Raw genomic sequence first — 22,967 nt, 5'->3', positions numbered from 1 at the left:
AGATACTTGGGGCAAAATAACAAAATGCAAAAAATATATAAATATATGTAAACTATATGTATATAAATGCATGGCCAGATAGATAAATAGATACAAAGATAGATACATAGATACATAGATAGAACAAAATTACCTGAGGATGGTAATGCTTATTTATCTTTTGTGCATATCAATGGAATCTATCTTTTATATATTGACAAAAGACTGTAGAACATTTAGCCATACAGAATATATGGCATCATTAAAAATAACCTGAAACAATAAACTGCAAGTTATGATGTGTGTTATCTATACATCAAACAGTGATATTAACAAATCTCCATATGTTACATTGGTCTGTTTCTCTTGTTCATACTATTCTTTATTCATACTAATACAATGCTGTAACTGGGTGGTCCTTTTTAAACAAAACATTATTTGCAAAACAGAGGTTATTATTTGTTTTTAAAGCTTTTGTAAATAAAAGCTTCAGAAAACTTTTCATATATAAAGAACAAAAAAAATCTATTGTTTCTCTATCCAAATAATGAAATAACAAAAAGAGAAATCAGAAAAAGAATACTATTTATAACTGCAACAATAAGAATTAAATAGCTTGGAATAAATTTAATCAAAGTGAAAGACATGTATATGAAAATTCTAAGACATTGTTGAAAGAAATAGAAGACAAAAAGAGATGGAAAATTATTAGGTGTTCATGGATTGGAAGAATTGACAGCTTTAAAGTGGCTATACTGTTTAAATCATAAAGATTCAGTGTATTTCCTATCAAAACTCCAATGACATTCTTCATAAGAATATGACAAAAAATCATGAAATTTTTTCTGGACTAACAAAAGACCCCAAATAGCAAACACACTCTTGAGAATAAAGAACAAAAATAGAGATATCACAATCCCCAACTTCAAACTAAACTACAAAGTGATAATAATTAAAACAGTTTGGTATTGGTTGGAGTAAAAACACACACAGATCAAAGGAACGAATTGAGAGCCCCAACATAAAATCATACACATATGGGCAACTAATTTATAACAAAGGGGTTAAGAGCTTACAATGAAGCAAGAAATGTCTCTTCAAAAAATGGTGCTGGGAAAAGTGGATAATCACATGTAAAAGAATGAAGTGAGGCAAATGCCTAAACTACACACAAAAATTAATTCAACACAGATTAAAGACTTATATTTAAGACCTGAAACTAAAAATACATGGGGAAAAAACACAGGCAATATGCTATTTGACATTAGTCTTAGAGATGTGTTTGGAACGCAACTCCAAAATCAAGTGAAATAAAATCAAAAATAAACAAAAAGGACTATACTAAAGAAAGAAAGAAAGACCTCTTTCTGTGTTTGTCCATGAAAGAAGTACCTAGAAGATAAACAGTCACCTACATCAACAGAAATGTACTGATCCAAATAGTATCAAATTTACTAATAAAGAAGTGCAGTGCTGGCTGTCCAATGTAGGTGAAGGCTGAATATAAGAGTCTGTCAAACCCCTTGCTAAAAGGAATGTAAATAAAAGTACCTTGATATAATAAAAGCTAAGCAGTAGAACATAAAAATAAGAAGACAGGGTCTTGTAATTATAAAGACCAACAAAATCAGAGTGATCATACAAGCTCTAACCTGCAGAGACTTATGAAGTTGGCCTATTGAAAAAGACACCCCTTGGGGCAAAATAGATGAGTAGTCAACAAAGGTACTACTTAATTTGTATCATAAGAAGTATTGGGCCAGTGTTGGGCTGCATTTCAAGTATGCACTGAGGAAAAGAGAATACCACAACTGTTAACAGACTGTTGGATGCCAGGTTGGAGTTGCAATTGGTGTATGGAGATCTAAAGCATCATTGTAGTCCCACTATTAGAGTGATGATGGGGGGTGGGTAACATAATAAATGAAGGTCTGCCCAAGTGTTGGTTTATAACCATGGATTCATTTATGTCCATGGATTCACCCAGGACCATTAATCCAAATGTCTAATTCAGATCACCATACTTAGTAGCTGGCACAACCCCCATACTGGATCATGGAGAATACTGTAGACAACCACAAGCTCATCCAGGCAGTAGTCCTGATTGCAGCTGGAATGCTACAGTTAGAGCAGATTTACATAGCTTCAGGTACATGATCTGTAGCCACAGATTTGGCAAATTCCTTTTGACGCAAATTGGGAAATGAGGTAAAAAATCAATGAATTCATTTTAAACGGAAAATACTCACTCATAGTTTTGCTTTGCTAACTCGCTTGGTCTCTGTAATAATGGAATCTGGGCCAACTGGATAACCCACAAAACATGCCATCAACTGATTACTTCTATCAGTGACATCACCGACTAGATGAGTGAATATATGATGGTTAACACGTAACTTTCTTAAGACATGTATTTCAGAGGAAGACCGATAAACTCTGCAATGATGTAGTAATCTAAGCCTCATACATTTTTTAGGATAAAGACTTACTCTATTGCTTCTCTTGGGCTGCAGTAACAAAGTATCACACATTGGTGGCTTAAAGCAACAAAGATTAACTGTTTTACAGTTCTGAAAGCTAAAAGTCTAAAATAAAGATGTATCAGCTGGGACACGTTCACCCTAGAACCCCTAGGCTCTTTGCTTGCCTCTCCCAGCTTCTGAAGGTTTACTGGCAATGTTTAGTGATATATCACTTAAACCCATCATTGTCAATGGCATTTTCCCTGAGTGTCCATCTACATATGGCCATCTTCTTATAAGGACACCATTAGATTATGGGTCCATGCTACTTCAATATGAACTCATCTTAAGTTAACTAGCTACATCTTCAATGACATTATTCCCAAATAAACTAATATGCTGAGGTTATGGGGGTTTGGGTTTCAATATATCTTTTGAGGGGAACAAAATTCAACATGAAATATTTTAAAATGCCCTTAAATTATAGTGCAACAGGAAAATCTTCCCAATAGAATTTCAGTGGCACATTGACACATCTGTGACACACCTGATCACCCACTTTATGCAGAAAGATAAAGAAATGGCCCAGAGATTAGATATGACTCAGGCAAAGGTAAATGGCCTGGTTGATGGGCAGGAACCTGAAAGAAAAACATTGGAAAACTCAGGAGCATCTGAGGAGGAGGTATGTGAAAGAGCATAATGGAGTGAGTAAAAAGTGTGGAGATTTTTGGAACACCAAAAATTATGCACTGAACAACCAAACAGTCAAAAGAGCTCCACCCGCCTTTGTCAGTGGTCTTCACAATGCTCACACGATGGGCACAAGAACAAAGCAGAATAAATGAAGATTATACAAGGACCTGGCAGCAAAAACTTACCAAAGCCAACCTAGTTTCTCCCACTGCTGAATGTCCACTTTTACAGAATCAGAGACCGATGTAGAACGCCTGCTGTAGCACTATTCTTCAGGGATAACAATTGGACTCTTCCTGGTGATTTGACTACCATGGAACACTTTTGTCTCAGAAGGGATCGCAGTTCATTCTCACAAGAAAACCTTATAAATATGCCCTTTCTGCCTCCTGGCCTCAGCTGAGGTACCACTGAGTACTTGGAATGTTTGATCCACAGGCAATGACTCCAACACACCAAAGCACCCCAACCAGGAAGCCCACTTTACATTAAAACATATGGGAGGGGGATCATGATCATGGGCTTGCAGGCCATTCACGTAGAACACTATATTACACACAGTACACCATCCAGAAACTTGAACATGCAGAGATGAATCACCAACTTAGAGATGTGATCCTTTGGGACACTCTCACCAGAGAAAACAAATGTCTAAACTATAAACTATGGCTACCACATGGGCACTTTAGTCTTCTTGTCCCCAAGAACCAGCAGCTAAGAAGACAAGACTCTATCATGAAGAATGAGTGCTGCATCAGCAGGAGATAGGACTGCTATTATAGACTCAGGAAAGGGGAGAATATATGACAAACTCAGGAACACCACTTAGTGTACTCCCTGACCAAATTCTAAATAAAAATAACAAATGCAGCAACCCCAGCCTGAAGAGAATAGGATTACCAGGGCCTCAATTTTTTTATGAATGAGAAGTAGAGAAGTGATAACTGAAGGGAGAAGATTTAGAAAGGATAGTGGCGGGGGGGGCCTCCCTGGTGGCCGAAGAGGTTAAGTACAGCACTATGAAGCTATCCACAGCCACTGCAGCACAAGTTTGTCCCTGGCCAGCCAGGGAGATACCCACATGGAGCAGAAGACCCCTCCTGCCTTGCCCGCTGCTCCCCTCAGCAGTGTATTTCAGTCAGTCTGCCTGTTCTGTTCCCCACTCTGTCTCTGGTGAATCCTCTCACCCTCCCCCCACATTTCTGGCCTGTACCCCAGTTCTTGTATGCATAAATAAATAAATCTTAAAAAAAAAAGGTTAGTGGGGAAAAAGATGATGTGAACCAGTTCTGCCCCAATGGGGCACTAACTCTTTTCCTCTGAGTTTCCTCTCAGGGGTAGAAGTCCTCAGTGCTCCAAAGAACTGCTCCTCGCATGCACAGAATGAATATGTATGTCACAAGAGGCAAACAGAGGCAAGCAGGCATGGAGATCTATCACTTAGATATCCCTTGGCAGAGGCTTCCCTGCCTGGCTAGGGAGTTTGGGGAATTGACATTTTTCAAACCTTTCAAGGTCTTTCTTTCAAGCTGAGATCACACTCTTTTTGAGGCTGTCCCCAGCCAATGACTGAGTGGACTGAACATTTCATCCTAATTGGGAGTCCTTTAAGGGAGAAAGGACTCACTGCAGCTTCCGGTTGAACCGGGAGTCTTTGCAACTTTGGCATCAAGGTCCAGACCACACTTAGTCCTACTTCCTCATGTTTCACTGGAGTAACTTCCCCAAAACTTTTACACTCCCAACTCTCATTGTCTACTTCCTGGAGAAATAAATCTGTAACAAGTCACAATTTGCAAATTTCTGTTTGAGAATTTGCAGTTTTTTGTTTGAGGAGGGATTTAGTCTTCCATGATTGGCACTTAAGTTGCCTGATGGCATCCAGCTCCAGTCAAAGAGGCTGCTGCATGGAGTAAATACCTATAAATAAATAACTTTTTTAAAAGGTGATATTTAAGACAAAGCAAAAAGTTGAGACCATTTTATAGAAATCAGATTTTATCTAGTATATGGTATTCACTTAGAATCACAAAACTTTGTCCAAAGATAAAACAAGTAGTGAGATAAAGCCATTTTATAGGAAAAAAATTTTGGCCTTTTATCCAACTTCATCCTCATAAAATTAAAAGATAATTTTGTCAATTAATACATATTTCCAACTCCTATTGCTAAAAACAATTCAAAAATACAACACTAGGGCCTCCCCGGTGGCACAGTGGTTGAGCACAGCACTGTGACGCTTTCTGCAACCTCTGCAGTGTGGGTTCGATCCCAGCCCACCAGGGAGATACCCACATGGTGTGGCAGACCTCTCCTGTCATGCCTGCTGCTCCCCTCAGCAGTGTTTTCAGTCTGTCTGCCTGTTCTGCTCCACACTCTGTCTCTGATGAATTTTCTCACCTCCCGCCCTCTGGCCTGTACCCCAGTTTTTGCATAAATAAAATAAATCTTAAAAAAAAAAAAAAGACAACTCCAAATCATACCAGAAAGTAGAAGCTGATAGATGATAAACTGACCAAATTGACTAGTATAGGAAAGGCTGGAAACTTGTCCAGTTTTTACATTCAATTCCAAATGTATGTGATGATAAAAGGATATAAGAACTTTCTCCTAAATCACCAGCGATATCTTCTTCATTAAGCAAAAGTGATCAGAGCTATACATTCAGCATACATTTCAGGCTAGTACCAGAAACCCTTTCAAAGGTTCATCAGAAAATCTTTCAAGAAGATGGCAATAGCCAACCAGCAAAATAACCACCTCCATCCAGAGCTACCACTTATTCCATCTATCTGTGTTTCAGATAATATTTTTCAGTAAAATCAGGTCATTACCCCAGAACCAGTTTTAACAGCTAATTCATCGTCTAAAAAGATAAGCTGACCCAAAATGTGGAGGCTGATGATCTTACAAGCTCAAATAGGAGCATTAAGCTGATGGGATAGCTCATTTATAATCACTAACTATATACTCAGAACTCAATATTCAACCTGTGTCACAAATATTATTTCCATCACCCATGGAAATCAAATGAACTTCTCGGCTCAATTGGAAATTCATGGAGCTTATTACAGGAGCTATGTCAGTAAATGTCATGGCCAGCCCCTGAAAGAAAGAATACTCTATCTTCACAAAGGTTCTACCAGCTAGACAACATTTATCCCTTCTTTCCAACCTGTACAGTCTCTGCATTGTGGCGACATAAATCTCAGTGGAGTAGAAGTAAAAGATGACATTTACATGGTAGTGAAGCAAAGATGATTTTAAACCAAAGACTGAGGGACTAGGAGAATGCAGAACTCACCTGCCACCACCACCAACCCAGTATATGTTGAAATGAGCAGCCTCGAGACAGCACATATTTAGGGTAAAAATATGTCTTAAGAATGCAAAAGGAACAAATTAACAAAGAGTTACAGAAAATGATTTGTGAAGAAGGGGAGCCTATCATACAGTGGAAGCAATGTAGATATTCCCATTTTCATACCCTCTTTGCTTGGTTAACTCCTAGTTAAGTTTTAAGAATTAATTTAGCAGTAGTTCCTTAAGATGTTCTTCACACCCCGCAAATCTTGACTTAGCACTACTTCAGGGTGTTACCACATCACCTGTTATAATATACATTATCTTTTGTGGCAATTAAGCTTTTTATTGGACTATAATTCACCATAAAATTCAATTTTTTTAGGTATACAATTCAGTGGATTTTATTATATTTACAAAGTTGGGCAATTGCCACCAAAATTTAATTCCAGAAAATTTTATCACTCCAAAAGAAAATTCATACCTATTAGCAGTCACTCGCTATTCATCTTTCCGTCCAGTCCTTGGCAATTACAAATCTACTTTCTCTTTCTGTGGATTTAGCTAATGTGGGTATTTTATGTAAGTGGAACTATACACTGAATAATCTTTTAGTGGCTGGCTTCTTTGATATGGCCTAATGTTTTCAAGGTTTATCTGTACAGAAGTAAGTAACAGTACTTCCATTTACATTCCATATTTAAAAAAAAAATAATTTACCAGTTGATGGACATGTGAGTTGTTTCTACTTTCGCCTGCTATGAAAAATGCTGCTATGAGCACTGGGGTACAGATTTTTAAGTTGACCTTTGTTTTCAATTCCCTTGAAGATACACTTAGGAGTACAATTGTTGGGTTATGTGTTTAACTTTTTGAAAAAAATGCCAAACTATTTTTCATTTTCTAATCCCACCAGTATGTAATTGTCTTCCACTTATCTAAACATCAAGTTTTTTGAGAGTGGGGACTAAGTCTTATGTCAGCAGCTAGCTTATAGTGTCTAATGCACCACCGCATTGATGCTTAATGCAGTGTGGCTGTCCATGAGCATTTGCGAACAACTGAATAAAAGCCCAAAATAATTTTTTCACCTATGCCTTCTTCTAGAAAACACTTATCAGAGTATCCCCTCCATTAAAATGCTTTCTCCCGATATCTTTGACTGTTGTCTACCCAGACTCTTTTCCTATGAAACTATTCTTAGGTGCCAGTACTTCCTGAAATGGGTGCTCTAATATCAAAATCAGAGGGTTGTGCTTTACTTGGGGCAGCTTACCAGGACATTAGACAAGTTAATGTAATATAATCTGATAGTAGAATCAAGTGTTTTTAAGTTATTCCAGTTAGCAGGCAGTTATTTATGTGATCATTTTCAAAGTGATCCTCCAGTAAATACATGGACCTTATTTGGCTCTAGGGCACCCTCTGCTGGCTCTTCTGCCAATAGCACTACAATGAACCTGAGGGAGAAGAGAGGGTCGACTCCCACAAAGGGCAAGAGGCACACAGGGGACCCAACCCATGATAAAGACAGTCAGCAAAGATCTACAGATGAAGACCAGTTCTGGGTAGGATTTAGCTTCCCATCGCTGTCACTTAAGTAGCCTGATGATTTCCAGCTCTGGTCAGTTGAAGTGGCTGTTGCTTGGAGTAAATATCTATTTGATCCTCAGAAACGAAATGGACACATGCACATGTGGAACTTATACTTTAAACATGACCAACTCCTCTTGCTATGATGTAGCTTATGTCTCCAATAAAATATCAATATACATAAATTTCTAGCAGAGATTCACCAAAATTTTTTTCACTTCTGCCCCAACTGACAAACATTTCTGATACTCAGAAAGAGACGTTCCTCAGAAGGAAACTGTTCATCATCTCAGTTTTCTAAGAATAGAACTCAGATGTAACTGAGTTCTGAGAACACAGTTCTGAGAGCTCAGAACTGTGTTCAATAATTATTAAGGTTTTATATACATTAGCCGTGTTAAGGAGAATGTCCCCCAAGGATACCAATGCCCAAATCACTATAAACTGTAAATATGTTTAATTATAGGGCAAAAGATTATAGACTTTAAAATAGGAAGACTGTACTGGATTATCCAGATGGACTCATCATCTCACGAGCCCTTAAACAGAGATGGAGAGATCTTTCTCTGGCTGAAATCAGGAAAGATGCTGCAGGAGAAATCAGGAAGATTTGAAGGTTGAGAACATCTTGACCCAATACTTCTGGAGAGGGCCACATGGAAAGCACAAGAAACAATACAGACATCCTGTAGGAGATAAAATCAGTCCCCAAATGTCAGCCCATCTGGAAATGGGGAGTCAGTCCTATAATCACATGGACTTGAATTTAGCTGGCAACAAATTCATGTTGGAGCAGAATTTCCTCAGAACCTGGAGAACTCACTTCAGTAAGCACCAGGATTTCAACCTTGTGATATACTCCAAATTCTCACCTCCGGAACTGTGAATAATACCTTTGTATTGTTTTAAGCCACTATGTCATCTTTCATGTCAGCAATAGAAAACTAATACATTACCAAATGTCAGGACATTAAATTCTAATATTCTGTGATTCTGAAACAAAATAACCACTAGAACAATGAATTAAAATTTCAAATTCCCAGATCAAGTCACATTCCACTACCAAATGATATGTTTTATAGTACAAGGGAGATTTCCATTATTAATTACTGGGTTGCGGGTTGAGTGCCACACAGTGAGGCTGTCCACAGCCTCTGCAGCATGGGTTCGATCCCCAACCGGCCAGGGAGATACCCACATGGGGCGGCAGACCTCCTGTTTCACCTGCTGCTCCCTTCAGCTGTGTATTTTAGTTCTTCTGCCTGTTCTGTTCTCCTCTCTGTCTCTGGTGAATTCTCTCACCCTCCCACGCCTCTGACCTATACCCCAGTTCTTGTATAAATAAATAAAATCTTTATTAAAAAATTTATTTTAAAAAGTTACTCAGTATTTTTTAATGTTATGTAAGAATACTATACCAGTCTCTAAGTAATTATCTTCTCCATCATTTACAACTTTAGCTTTCATTTTCAAAAAGTAAATAGAGAATTACTTTGTCAAGGCTTTTTCAAATTGTCTCAGTTTAATATAGTTCACTTTAAGTGTATATCTCTTTCATAATGTGTTCAATATATTTTATTAAATTCTTATTCTAAATATCCATATGTTAGTAACATTAATATAAAGTGATCATTAGCACAGTTGAATGAATTAATGTCTACAAATATGTGAGAACATAAATGTGAATAGACAAATGATGCCACAGATTAACAGGCCTCAAATGTACCCAGAATTCAAGTCACTATGAGTGCTTGGGTGGTGGGGATGGTGTGATGACATTCACTGGGGAGTAGTACTTATTCCCTTAAATCATATAAACTATTGTAAACCAATGTTAGCTCAATAAAGGGAAAAAAAAGAATTCTAAGTCACTTGATTTGTATCATAAAAATATGTAAGTCCAATAAGAACGAATTACTTTGTAATAGAACTTTATTTGTACTATGGCCATATTTTTGGTATTTATATTTCTTAAATTAGTAGCTCAAAGGTGTGTGTGGCTTTCTTACATGCACATCACTGTTCCACCAGCTCCTGATCTGCAGAATACACACTTGGGATATTCCAAGTTCTACAACCTTCAATGTTTCCAAAATACAACCAAAAACCTGGACTTTTCCAGACAATCTAGAGTGAACTGTACTGTCTAGATTTAGGAACATGGACACCTACTTTTTCTGAGTCCTTTCAGCCAGCCTTGCAATCTCAATAGATTTCTTCCTTGCTTCAAAATCCTCCCTTTTAATCACCTCTCCAGTCCCCCGGTAGCCGAGCTCCACCAACTGGCGGGCCAGGACTTCATCCTAAAGAAAAGATCAATTGTTACATTTGTGAATGAATAAGACACCTGATTTCATCCAGTGCACAGTGAGTCAGTCATTGTTCAAAATGAAAACTCAAATTTATTAAAAAATGAGAGAAGAGCTATTAGATGTGAAAAACTAGAATTCTCTCTAACAATACTTTTATACATACTTGATTTGTCATCTTTTTCCCACACATGTGAGGAGGAGAAAAAAAAAAAAGAAATAGCATCAATCACTAAATTTTCTCAAGGGATTAGAGGACAAAAGTCTATTGTGTTTTTAATCAATTTATGGGAACAGCTGTGGCTAATTAATAGAGTATCTTTAAAACAATAAAACTAGAGACAATAGAACTCAAACAAGAAAGATTTTTAAAAACCAACAGCACAAAAAGAAAAGTAGGTTGCTTTCTGAAAGTTCAACATTTCAGAGACTTGTATCCTTGAAGTCTAGTAACTGATGACATGGCATTATAACTTCAAATACAAAATAAAGAGCAGATGAATTTCCTGTTTAACTAAAAAGATATTGTTTCCATGCAACGTTGGTCCCAATAAAAATAGCAAGGTGACCACAAAAAGCTTCAAATTGAAAAAGTTTCCACACAATTCCGTAGTCCTTATGTATTTCAGTTATTTAAGGACTTACACATTTTGTCACCTGTATTGCATATTCAAGAAAAATATTACTTCTCTGTAATTTGAAAAGGTGCCACTTTACATGAAGTTACTAGGATATAAACTAAAGTATCACATGAAATATTTATGTATTAACAATGATCGTTATATTTTCATCTAAATAGGACATGTCTGAAATACAATAAATATATATATTTATATATATATATATATATATATATATATATATGGAATGCTGTTAACCCTGACTTAACACATCACTGTTAAATGCAAGAACTATCTAAATGATTAAATGAGAAAACTTAAGATGCATGGCTAATAATCTATTCCACCCAAAGTGGTTATTTTAAAGTTCAAACAAATAAAATGAAAAGAATTAGACTGTCAACATAGAAAGCATACTACTTCCCTTTGTTAAACATTCAAAGCAAATGCTGAACTCTGTATAGCAATGTGGCTACAATTGCCATGCTAATAAAATGTAAAGCACTAGTTTTGGGGGTTATTTGCCTTCTTTCTGACTTTTTTCCCTGCATAATAATTTTCTCCATCCCTAGCCTCTTTAATCTGAACCACAAAACTAAGCAAATGCCTCCACCTAGTGGAATTAATATTTAATAGAAAAAGCAATGCAGATTTTAGATTTGTTTTATAAGACACGATGTGAGCATAAATTTTCTAAATCTATTACTAAAAGTGAGTTTAAGAGAACTTTCAGGTAAACTCTGTAAAAATGTGAGGTTCTTTGAGAATATAAATTCCTTGGGGTAAACATAATATTTTACATAAAAAAAGATTATTCATAAGTTATAGCACTAATTTTGTATGTGGAGTTGAACTGTGCATTTCTGTCTTACCTGGGTAACACAAAATAATTTGGATAATTCTGAACCCATGTACACTAATGTACGTTGAAATAAATGACAAGATCCACTGAGAAAACAAGTATGAATTTGAACTTGGGGACCTAACATTACCATGTCCTAATTGGGTGAAATCAAAGGTCATCCCTCCACTTTATTTTTTTAATAAATATTTTCTATTGAAGTAATGCTGCTTTACATCATAGTTTATCATTTGGAACTACAGAATTCCCCCCTTCAGATGATGTTGTTACCATAGCATGAGCATGTACTGTCCACCACCATAGTCCACCATGCTCCACCCCCACTTTGTCCTCGCCCCTCCCCACTATTTCTCCCTGCTCTGGATGCCTCAGTTCTATAGTCATTTTTAAGGGCTAGTTTTGGAGTTTGGCTTTATCTGACCCATTGTCTGGTTTATTTATATCCCATCTACAAATGACATCACCTGGTGCTCATCTTTCTCCCTCTAATTTATTTCATTTAGCATAATCCCATCCTTGTTACAAAAGAGTTCATCTGACAGCTGAGTAGCATTTCTCTTCTTGATCCACTCACCTGATTTTGGACACCCAGATCGTTTCCGCAGTTTAATTATTGTAAACAGTGCTGCAAAGCACATGGGAGTGCAAGTTTCCATTTGAATTAGTGTTTTCAAGTTCTTTGGGTAGGTATCTAGGAGTGGAATTGCTGGGTCATGTGGCAGACAAATTTTTAATCTTTTGAGAAACCTCCTTACTGTTCTCCATCAGGTTTGAACGACTACTACTTTTCTTTTTTCTTTCTTTTTTTTATTTAAATTTTATTTTTATATTCCCTGAACTTAACTAAGCTAGAACTTAGTTTCCTATAATTTTCCTTCCTTTGTTAGTTTGGGTTTAGTTGGGCCACAGAAGGTATTTGCACTAGATTTAATTTCTTGTAGGATCTTCTCCTTCAACTTCTTCATATTTATCTCTGTGATTAAATGTGTTAGCTTCTCCAACAGATAACCCTGTCATCAAAGTTGAGGTATGGAAGAGGTGAGAATCTGATACAAGTTCCAGTTCATCTTAGTGAATTCTAGCTCATCCTTGCAGGTCTCATTTTGCCCTTTTGTCCCCCTCTCCCATGTTCCTTTCTTTTCTGGCACTCAGTTTTAATGACTTCAGGCTCTAGCACTGGACACCAAAGAAACAGGCTTTCATACACTGTTTAAACATTTCTATTAATTGTGTAAAGTCAAATATCTATTAAAAATTATATATGATTTTTTCTTTCCCTAATTTATTTAATTGAATAGTTTTTTCTAATTTTATTTTTCTAGTAAATGTATTAATGTATTTTTTCCTTTTTATTAAAGTTTCATATGTGATTTCCTTACCAAAATCTCCAAACACACATATACATATACATATGAAGATACACATGTGTATGCATGTGTATTACATGTGTAATATATTTACATATATGTATAATTATGTGTGTGTGTATTTTCTGTATCTCTGATTAAACCTGCAATGATTCACAATTAGCTACTGGTAATGGTTCCAGATGAACAGAAATTTAAGCAGTTTGTTCTGGGTTACTGGAATTGGTTCTCTGATTTTACTAGCCCTATTTACAGGGGTAAAGAATACACAGTAGTCCAGGGAATGCAGAGGCAAAAATTAAACATAAGGAAGACAAGGTTTTGGGTAATCAAGTGTTTACTGCCAGAGAAAATTAAGTGACAATAAGAATTATATAATGGGGTTGGTTGCTTTTCTGTGTGCTGAAGACATTGGTAATTGAAAATGAGGAGCTAAGAACTTGGGATTGGTGAGTTACATGACAATAGATTAATTACATAGGGCTACTTCCATAATGAAAGGGGAAAATATTTGGTATAGTTTTATAATTCTTAAAAAACATTATTTTCATAAACATGCTGTCATACATATGCAACTTTTCATTGAATAATTATTTTTATGCCCATGTGAGAATTGCCTGTTTGTATCATTTGTATGTTAGATTTTATCTATTTGTTATTGATTCATAGGGTTTCAATATAAGATAGCAAGTGCTTATAGTCTAAACTTTTCAAATATTTGTCTTTTGATTAATTTATGATACATTTTGTCACACAAAGCTTAAAATTTTGGTAAAGAAATCACATATGAAACCTTAATAAAAAGGAAAAATCACATTAATGCATTTGCTAGAAAAATAAAATTAGAAAAAAAAATCTATTCAACTAAATAAATTAGGGAAAGAACAAAATAGATGTAAATAATATGAAAGATAATGATTAATAAATCAACAGCAAAAGTGAATAAAATGGTAATTAAAATATGCAAATCCCTTACGTTTGATTGCTCAAAGAAAGTCAAGAGATTATTATTTAAAAATCCAATAAAATGGATAACATTTGTTAAGATTGATGGTAGGGAAAAAATACACAATTTTAGAAATCAGAAAGAAGCCATAACAATAGATATAAAGAAAATTATATATAACTTCACAGCAATAGCCTAAAAGTCCATATAAAGCATTTACTCAAGTTATGAATTCAAAATAGATCTATAGATGGTTTTATGAGTCCTTGATTTTCAAAAACAAAGTCTTTATTTTGCATTCCTATTTGAATGTTAGGTTATTTGGTTTATTAGTCAGAGTTCAGGCAGGAAATAGAAAACACATTTGAATAGAGTAATTGAAGGTAACTGAAGGACTGACTTAATTACAAAATATATAGACAGGGTTAAGAGAAATCCAAGTGGGGTAATGAAGCACCCTGAAGCTAACAACAGCAGAAAGCGATTAACTTAGTCCAAAAGAGGGAAGGGGCAGGAGCAGTTAATAGAACCCAGGGACACAGCTATAGGACTGAGCTACTAGACCCACAGTTGTAGATTGATGGAAGAAAATATCTATTGTTACCTTGCAGGACAGTATGTAAGCAGTATGAAGAGAAAATGGCCATGTTATTTCTCCTCCTGGCTTCTAATTTCTTCCTGGTACCTCTAAAGGCTGAACCCAAGTGGCCAGACACAAAAGGAATCCAGTTGAAGCAGTCAGCAGAAGTCAACTTCTTGGAGGCAAGAGCACAGAACAAGTTGAAAAAGGAACAAAATGCAGATATCAAGGGTCAAAGAGAGAATATCTACTCCAATCAGGAACAGACAACTAGGTGTAATACAAAATTTCCAAAGAAGTTTAAAGATACTACTTCATATTCTTTCAGGACTCACTATTGGAATACTTTGCAAAGTCTAAATCAATCCAACTCTTACTGATAAGTTAAAAACATTGATTTTTTTTTAATGAAGTAACTGATTTACTACATTGTTTATGTTTTATAAGTATAGGAACTTCAGGTGTTGTTACCACAGCATCCCCACCACCAAAACACCCATAGTACTCCACCATCATCCATTTGCTTCCTCCCATCATCCATTTGCTTCTCCCCCTCTCCCTCTGGTAGGCACACTAGTATAGTCAGCATGCCAGGATCTCTTAGTTTGGCTTTATCTGACTCTTTCTTTAGTTTCTCTATATTCCACAGGTAAGTGACACCATCCAGTATTTTTCTTTCTTCTTCTGACTTACTTTGTTTAGCATATTCCTCCCCAGTCCTATCCATGTTCCCAGAAATGACAATACTTTATCTTTTGATAGTTTAGTAGTCCATTATGTATAATACATAGCACATTTTCTTGATCCACTCATGGATGTGTATTTGAGTACTTTGGTGGTTTCCATAGTTTAGCTATTATAAACAGTGTTATAATAAACATGGAAGTTCATGTTTCCTTTCCAATTAGTGTTTTTGTATTCTTCAGATAGATATTTAGTAGAATTGTTGGGTCATGTGGCAGATACATTTTTAATGTGTTACGAAAACTCCATACTGTTTTCCATCAAGGCTGGACCAGTCTACATTCCCAACAACAGTATACAAGAGTTCCCTTTTCTCCATATCCTCGTCAGCATTTGTTGTTTCTGGTCTTTTCATGTGGACCATTCCCAAAAGAATTAGGTAGTTTCTCGTGGTGATTTTGATTTGCATTTCCCTGACAATAGTGATGATGAACATTTTTTATGTGTGTGTTGGCCATCTGTGTGTCTCCTTTAGAGAAGTGCCTGTTTAGTTCTTCTGCCCTTTTTTGATTGGGTTGTTTTCTTTTTGTTGAATTGTCTGAGTTCTTTATAAACTTTGGATATCTGCCTCTTGCCAGATGTATGGTGAGTCAATATTCCTCCCACTTAGTATGGTGTCTTTTCATTAATTGTGATTTGTTTTGCTGTCCAGACACTTTTTAGCTTGATATAGTCTTTATTATTTATATTCTCTGTTATTTTCCTTGCTGCTAGAGACAAATCCACAAAGATATATCTGAAGCAAATGTCAGGAAATTTTGTCTGTTTTCTTCTATATATTTTATGATTTCAGTTCCTTAAGTCTCATTTTGAGTTGATTTTTTTATATGGTGTGAGATAGTCATCAAATTTCATTCTTTTGCATGCAGCTATCCAGTTGCCCCAAAAGAACTTATTGAAGAAACTGCCCCTTGCTCCAGTGTATATTCTTGGCTGCTTTGTCATAAATTAACTCTCCATATAGGTGTAGATTTATTTCTGGGCTCTCTATTCTATTCCATTGTTCTAAGCTATTTTGATTATTGTAGCTTGGTAGTGTAGCTTGAAGTCTGGAAGTGTGATACCTCCATTCTTCCTCTTTTTTTTTAATTTTTTTTTATTATTTTTAATTTTTTTTGTTTTATTTTATTTATTTTTTATTTTTTATTTAATTAATTAATTTATTTATTTTTATTTATTTATTTTTTTAATTTTTTTTTATAGAGGCATGTTTTATTTATTTATTTGTTTGTTTGTTTGTTTTGTTTATACATGCACTGGGTACAGTCAGAAGCGCGGAAGGGTGAGAGAATTCACCAGAGCCAGAGCGGGGAGCAGAGCAGGCAGAAGGACCGAAGTACACTGCTGAGGGGAGCAGCGGGCGGCAGGAGAGGTCTGCGCGCCATGTGGGACCCTACTCCCGTGGCCGGGGAGCAGCCGGAGATCGAACCCCCGCTGCAGAGGCCGCGGGCAGCTTCACAACCCAGGGCTCAACCGCTGTGCCACGGGGGAGGCCCCAATTCTTCCTCTTTTTTGTCAGGATCACTTTTTCTATTCAGGGTCTTTTGTGGCTTCATGTAAATTTCAACAGTGTTTGTTCTATTTCTCTGAAGAGTGTGACTGAAACTTTTATAGAGATTGCATTAAATCTATATAATGTTTTAGGTAGCATGTCCATTGACAGTGTTAATTCTGCCCATTCATGATTGGAAGGAAATTATCTTGCTATTCCATTGAGTCTTCTTCTATTTCTTTTAACAATCTCTTATAGTTTTCTTTGTATAAGTTCTTCATCTCTTTTGTTAAGTTTATTCCTCATTTTGTGACATTACCAGCTATAGGTGGTCAATATTGCCAATCCTTACTTGGATATCATCTTAGTCATTTTGATTGCCTGAAGCTCATTCACTAACACATAACTTAGGAAAGACCCATGATGAAACTGAGTTCATGCAAGTTGATAACAATCTCTGCCCCTTATATCAAAAAGTCAGATTTGTTTTATATACAATCTTTGGCTCACATTTTCTTCCTTTAAACATCTTAAATAAGTGATTCCTACTTATTTTAGCATAAAGCATTATGTTAGAAAAAATTGGTGGCAACTTCATTTGTCCTATCTTATAAATCACTTGCTATTTATGCCTAGATGTCCAAAAGATTTAATTTATATGACTTATTTCCATTTTCTAAACAATGGGAAGATAATCTCTAACTAAAACTTCCATATTGTTAATCTCTAAATTATTTAGCAATGATTGGGATCCATTAGTCATTGAAACCTAAAAATAATTCTCAGAACACCCTTTGTTTCTTGACCTGGGAAAAGCATTCAATAGAACTTTTACTTCTTAGTAGTCACAGGCAGTCAGTAAATGAAGGCTGTGTTTATTTATCATGGAAGAACAACTAGGAAAGAACCTGGGAAATCAGGGTGCAATAATTATCAAAACTTTTCAAGTACTGGGCCTCCCTGGTGGTGCAAGGGGTTAAGATGCAACCTATGAAGCAATGCACAGTCACTGCAGCATGAGTATGATCCCTGGCCAGGGAGCAACCCACATGGCGCAGCAGACGTCTCCTGACTTGCGCACTGCTCCCCTCAGAAGAGTATTTCAGTCAATCTGCCTGTTCTGTTCCCCACTCTGTCTCTGGTGAATCCTCTCACCCCCCACAACTCTGGCCTGTTCTTCAGTTCTTGTATGCATGAACAAATAAATCTTTTAAAAAAAAAAAAACTTTTCAAGTATTTGTATATTGGTTTAATTAGATTAGGTGGTACTCACTCCCAGAACAAATATTGTTATTAGGATTAGCAGCTATAAAACTAATTGTTGATGCTATTATAAATCTATTTTATGCCCTGAGTTCGATGCCTGACCAGGGAGCTAACCCACATATGGTGCAGCAAGCCTCTCCTTTCTTACCAGCTGCTCCCCTTAGCAGTATATTTCAGTAACTCTGCCTGTTTTACTCCCCACTTTGTCTTTCTGTCTCTGGTGAATCCTCTCACCCCCCTGTACCTCTGGCCTGTACCCCAGTTCTTCCACAATAAACAAACAAACAAACAAACAAATAAATAAATAAATAAATAGATTTTGATGTTTTATAGGTATCTAGAAAATGAACAAAGCATAATGGACACAGAATGAAGAAGCTTTTTTATTCTCCTTAACTACTAATTTCTCTCCAACTAATCAATTGGTTAACTGGTGTCCATCTTTTTTGATTCTCCTATTTCCCTTCCTTCCTAATCAAGTATCGTATAAAGAGCACATGGTTATTACATTCATGCAATACCTGTGTGCTTTAATGTTCTGAGATGTTATATGTTAATATAGAGGTCAGGCTTTGACAGGAAAATATTTGGCAAATTCAAAAGAGATGATTAGGGCGTCCCCTGGTGGCACAGTGATTGAGTGCTGGGCTGAGAGACTGCCTGCAGCCTCTGCAGAGCCGGTTCAATCCCCGGCCACCAGCGAGGGTCCCTCATGGTGTACAGATCTCTTCTGATGCCCGCTGCTCCCCTCAGCAGTGTACTTCGGTCCTTCTGCCTGTTCTGTTCCCTGCTCTGGCTCTGGTGAATTTTCTCACCCTCCCGCGCTTCTGACTGTACCCAGTGCTTGTATAAATAAATAAATAAATCTTAAAAAAATAAATAAATAAACTTCTCTTTAAAAAAAGAGATGATTAAACAGAATGGAAGCACTATTTACAAAAATATGGGTAGGATTATGGAAACCAACATGGGAGAAAGGTGAAGCATTCCTTAGCTAGTAACAGTGGGAACTCATTCACACCATTAGACAGTTCCTAGAACAGGGAGTGCTGCCAGCACCTGGAAAGAGTGCTGTAGCTGATGGAATAAGAAGCCAGCCAAACCGAAGGAATGTAACCACATCCAACCCCAGCCAGGAGAAAGATGACAGGGAAAAATTCTCTAAATACTCTCTCCCAGGCCTCTGATCTCTTATCAGCTAAAACAAATCCAAAGTCAAAAGAACCAGGTTAATGATCACAGAGGACCCTGTCCAGGAGTACAGATAAGGGTGGAGAAGAATGATGATAGCAAAGATAGGATAGTCATTTTGTATGGTACTAATTTTATTGCAATTAATTGAAAACTTTGGGCAATATAAGAATATACTACACAATAAATAATACTTAGAAAATCATATATACTTACATTTGCTGAATAAATAAAACTTAAACTGACCTGTCACCACTACACTAAAGTTAGGTGCTAAGGCCAAGTCTAGAATAGATTCTTAAGTTCCTGCAGTTGAGGCAATCTCTACTACAGTAAGCTCTTTATTAAAGAGAGCTGGATATGTACATAGATGCTTGATGGATAGACAGATGCACAGATAACTCAATTTTGTAAACATGAAGAAGCCTGAATGTAATCTAAGCCAATCCCTTCAATGTGCAGATAAACAAATGGAGTTCCAAATTGGTTAAAAACACAATAATAGATAATTAGAATACAAATCACACAACTCTAGTCTCTTTTAACTTTAATATGCTATCTCTCATTTTCCTTTAAATTTTGTTCCATTCAAAGCAAAATCAAGTACTGTGAACAAAAATAAAGATCATGGATCATCTCACAAAACATGATCCATGATTTATGAAACATGTTTTTGCCACGGTAGCCATGCTACTAAAACTTTTCTTATGAAATTACATATCAAGGTCAAACAACTTCTATGTTGATGACCAATTCCATTAGTTCGATTTTACTGTACTGAGGCCTTTTTTTTTTTCCTATTTTTGTTTGTCTCTAAGTGAACAGTTAACTTTCATCCACATAAAGAATTTGAAAATATCAGTCCCCAGAGCTATTCATTACTGAATACAAAAATATATGCAGTTGCCTTACTGTGATTATTCAAATAAATTTTCATTTCATTTTCCAGAAAATTACAATAAGAAAGCCTAACCAATAAAATTTTCAAAAGTAAATTTACCATTCCTCCAAATATAATCACCATTTTCCAGTTTGGAGACCTTCAAAGTTCTGATAATGAAAGAGAAGTATTAATTTCTCACTCCTAATCAACATTTATGATTTAGTTCCTAACTCACATGAAAAACACTGCTTTAAAAAGCCGAACTATTCTTAATTACACTCAAGCTCATCGTGCTTTTATTTGGTCTCCTAGATTATTTTATTCTATCAAGATGCTTATTGTGTATGCTTCACTCTTGTTTATCTAAACACTCAAAAATTTAGATAAAAACACTACTTAGCAACATTAGTTTTTCCTCTTCATTTCAGTAACTTGGATGCAAGGCCTAATATTCACTTTCACAACTTTTAACATATCTGTATACAACATCAAATCTTATTTTTCAAGTCTGTTGGAAATATAGTCTGGATTTTTTAGCAGAACATTCTAGAAAGATGAAATTATGTGTCAAGGTCAAACAACTTCTGTGTTGACAACTAATCCCATTAGTTGTTAAATGCTGTACTGAGTTTTTTTTTTTCTATTTCTACTACCAAAATTAGCTGTGATCATTGCCTCGATAAACATAAGTCAGAACATGCATCAGGAAGTCTGAAATATGCCTGCACAATGACTGGTACCGGTTCCCATAATTAAAGGGCTTTCTGAATCAAAAAGCTCGGTGTGGAAGTTTATGGACCTATATGCCCAACATAATAACACATACACCAGGTTGGTGTTGTTGACACTCGCCCTAGAAATATACTGTCTTGCGTTCTTTAACACAGACTGGCAAAGGAAAGAGAAACAGATGTCAGACATGAATTACAGACAGCAGGAGTCTTAGGAATCCAAATACCCTTCTCACAGGACTCTGGAAGGGGCGTGGGTCGGGAGGAGCAAATGAGACGGAGAGAGAGAAACTCACGACTCCCCAGCGTACGTGAAAGCACGCGCACGTTTCTGCCCTGGTTGACACGAGAACCTTAAATTCTATTGCGAATAAGGCAGGCCGGGGCGAGGGGACCCCACGACTCACCTCAGCTAGCTTTGGCGCGTCTGTGGGGAAACCCGGGGACCCGATGCGGCGAGTTCTGCCGCTAGGGGGCGCACACCCCAAGGCGAGAAGATGGGGCTCCGGAGAAACGCAGGGCGCGGAAGGAGGTGACCCCTGCGGCGCTGCTGCCCTTACCTCCAGGTAATACAAGTCTACCGTAGTGATCTGCGAGTCGAGGAAGTCTTCATAGGTGTTGAACTGAGTGACTATATTGTCCACAGCCGGCAAGCCGTCTTGCATATCCATTGCGGTTGCCCCGGCCGAAGCGTCCCTAGCGACAGACGCACGAGGGCAGGAGGTTCCACCCACAGCGTTCCTTCCAATCAGTTGGGAACCGGCGTTGAGCTCGGGACGTTAATCCCGCCCCCAGGGCTGGTTCCAGGGTTTCAAGCTTCCTCCTAACTCTCGGGGACGTGGTCTCAAACTACCCACTCCAAGTTCCAGCCTGACACCGATCAATGATTTCAGACTGCCACGAAATGTGCAGTCACTGGAGAGAGGCAAATTGCAATCTATAATTTGAAATTATGAAACTGCTCAGGATGACAGACAAAGTTGTATAGATCGGCTTTTCTGACCTCAATCTAAAACAATGTTATGTAACACAGAAATATCGAGGTTAGTTCTCAGGTAAACTGAGTATCCATTTTTTTTGCGAGGAGAGTATTTCTAAAGTCTGTGGAATGATCTTGCCATGAATCTCAATAGCAAAACCCACTGATGGTTCTGTTAAATTATTTGTCGAATTATAATTTAAAGGCAAATTATTGCTAGTTTTTAATGAGAGATAAAATTTACGAATTTCCCAAAAGGAAAGAGACACAATAAAAATATCTTTGAAAGCCAAGCACTTGCTTGGCCGCAAGTGCTTGCTTTTCAAATTTATTTATTGTCTTATTTTATTTTAATAAGCATGTCAATAAAGTCACAATGATAAATCTTACCTTATTGAAGTTGCCTTTTTTTTTTTAAGATTTATTTTTATTTATACAAGCACTGGGTACAGTCAGAAGCGCGGGAGGGTGAGAGAATTCACCAGAGACAGAGCGGGGAGCAGAGCAGGCAGAAGGACCCAAGTACACTGCTGAGGGGAGCAGCGGGCGGCAGGAGAGGTCTGCGCGCCATGTGGGACCCTCCTCTGGTGGCCGGGGGAGCAGCCGGGGATTGAACCGGCGCAACAGAGGCTGCGGGCAGCTTCGCAACCCAGCGCTCAACCGCTGCGCCACTGGGGAGGCCGGAAGTTGCCTTTTTAAAAAGGTTAAGTTCCCTGGAAAACTTAAAAATAATGATTTTTAATACCGACGTCCTTTAGAACAAAATTGTGCACTTTTAAAAAATGAATTTGAAGTAATACTACATGGCAGCTGACAACACTTTTCAGAATTTATTTTGCCTTGTTTTGGTTTTGTTTGGCTTGTTTTTTTTTTTTAAATAATTAAGTAAAATTGCACGATAGCATTATATATAGTATTATGTAAGTTTCACCATTCATGTAGACTACATTAAGTTCACTGCTAA

General features: G+C 36.9%; 1 protein-coding gene across 1 annotated transcript in view; it reads right to left on the bottom strand.

Annotated features, from left to right (window-relative positions):
- The window catches only part of CFAP299 (cilia and flagella associated protein 299), a 520,438-nt gene extending 498,684 nt beyond the window's left edge, over positions 1 to 21,754 (bottom strand). The window contains exons 1-2 of the mRNA XM_054687872.1: positions 21,585 to 21,754; positions 10,206 to 10,336 (exon numbers count right to left, since the gene is read on the bottom strand). Coding sequence (XP_054543847.1) covers positions 10,206 to 10,336; positions 21,585 to 21,695 — 242 coding nt within the window. The 5' untranslated portion in view covers positions 21,696 to 21,754. The remainder of the gene's footprint in view (positions 1 to 10,205; positions 10,337 to 21,584) is intronic.
- Positions 21,755 to 22,967: the final 1,213 nt, after the last annotated feature.

Source organism: Talpa occidentalis, unplaced genomic scaffold (assembly GCF_014898055.3).
Source record: "Talpa occidentalis isolate TD23 unplaced genomic scaffold, MPIMG_talOcc4v2.1 talOcc4.6, whole genome shotgun sequence".
NCBI classification, from domain to species: domain Eukaryota; kingdom Metazoa; phylum Chordata; class Mammalia; order Eulipotyphla; family Talpidae; genus Talpa; species Talpa occidentalis.
Note: the sequence above shows the minus strand (reverse complement) of the source record. Positions and strands in the feature narration are given on the sequence as shown.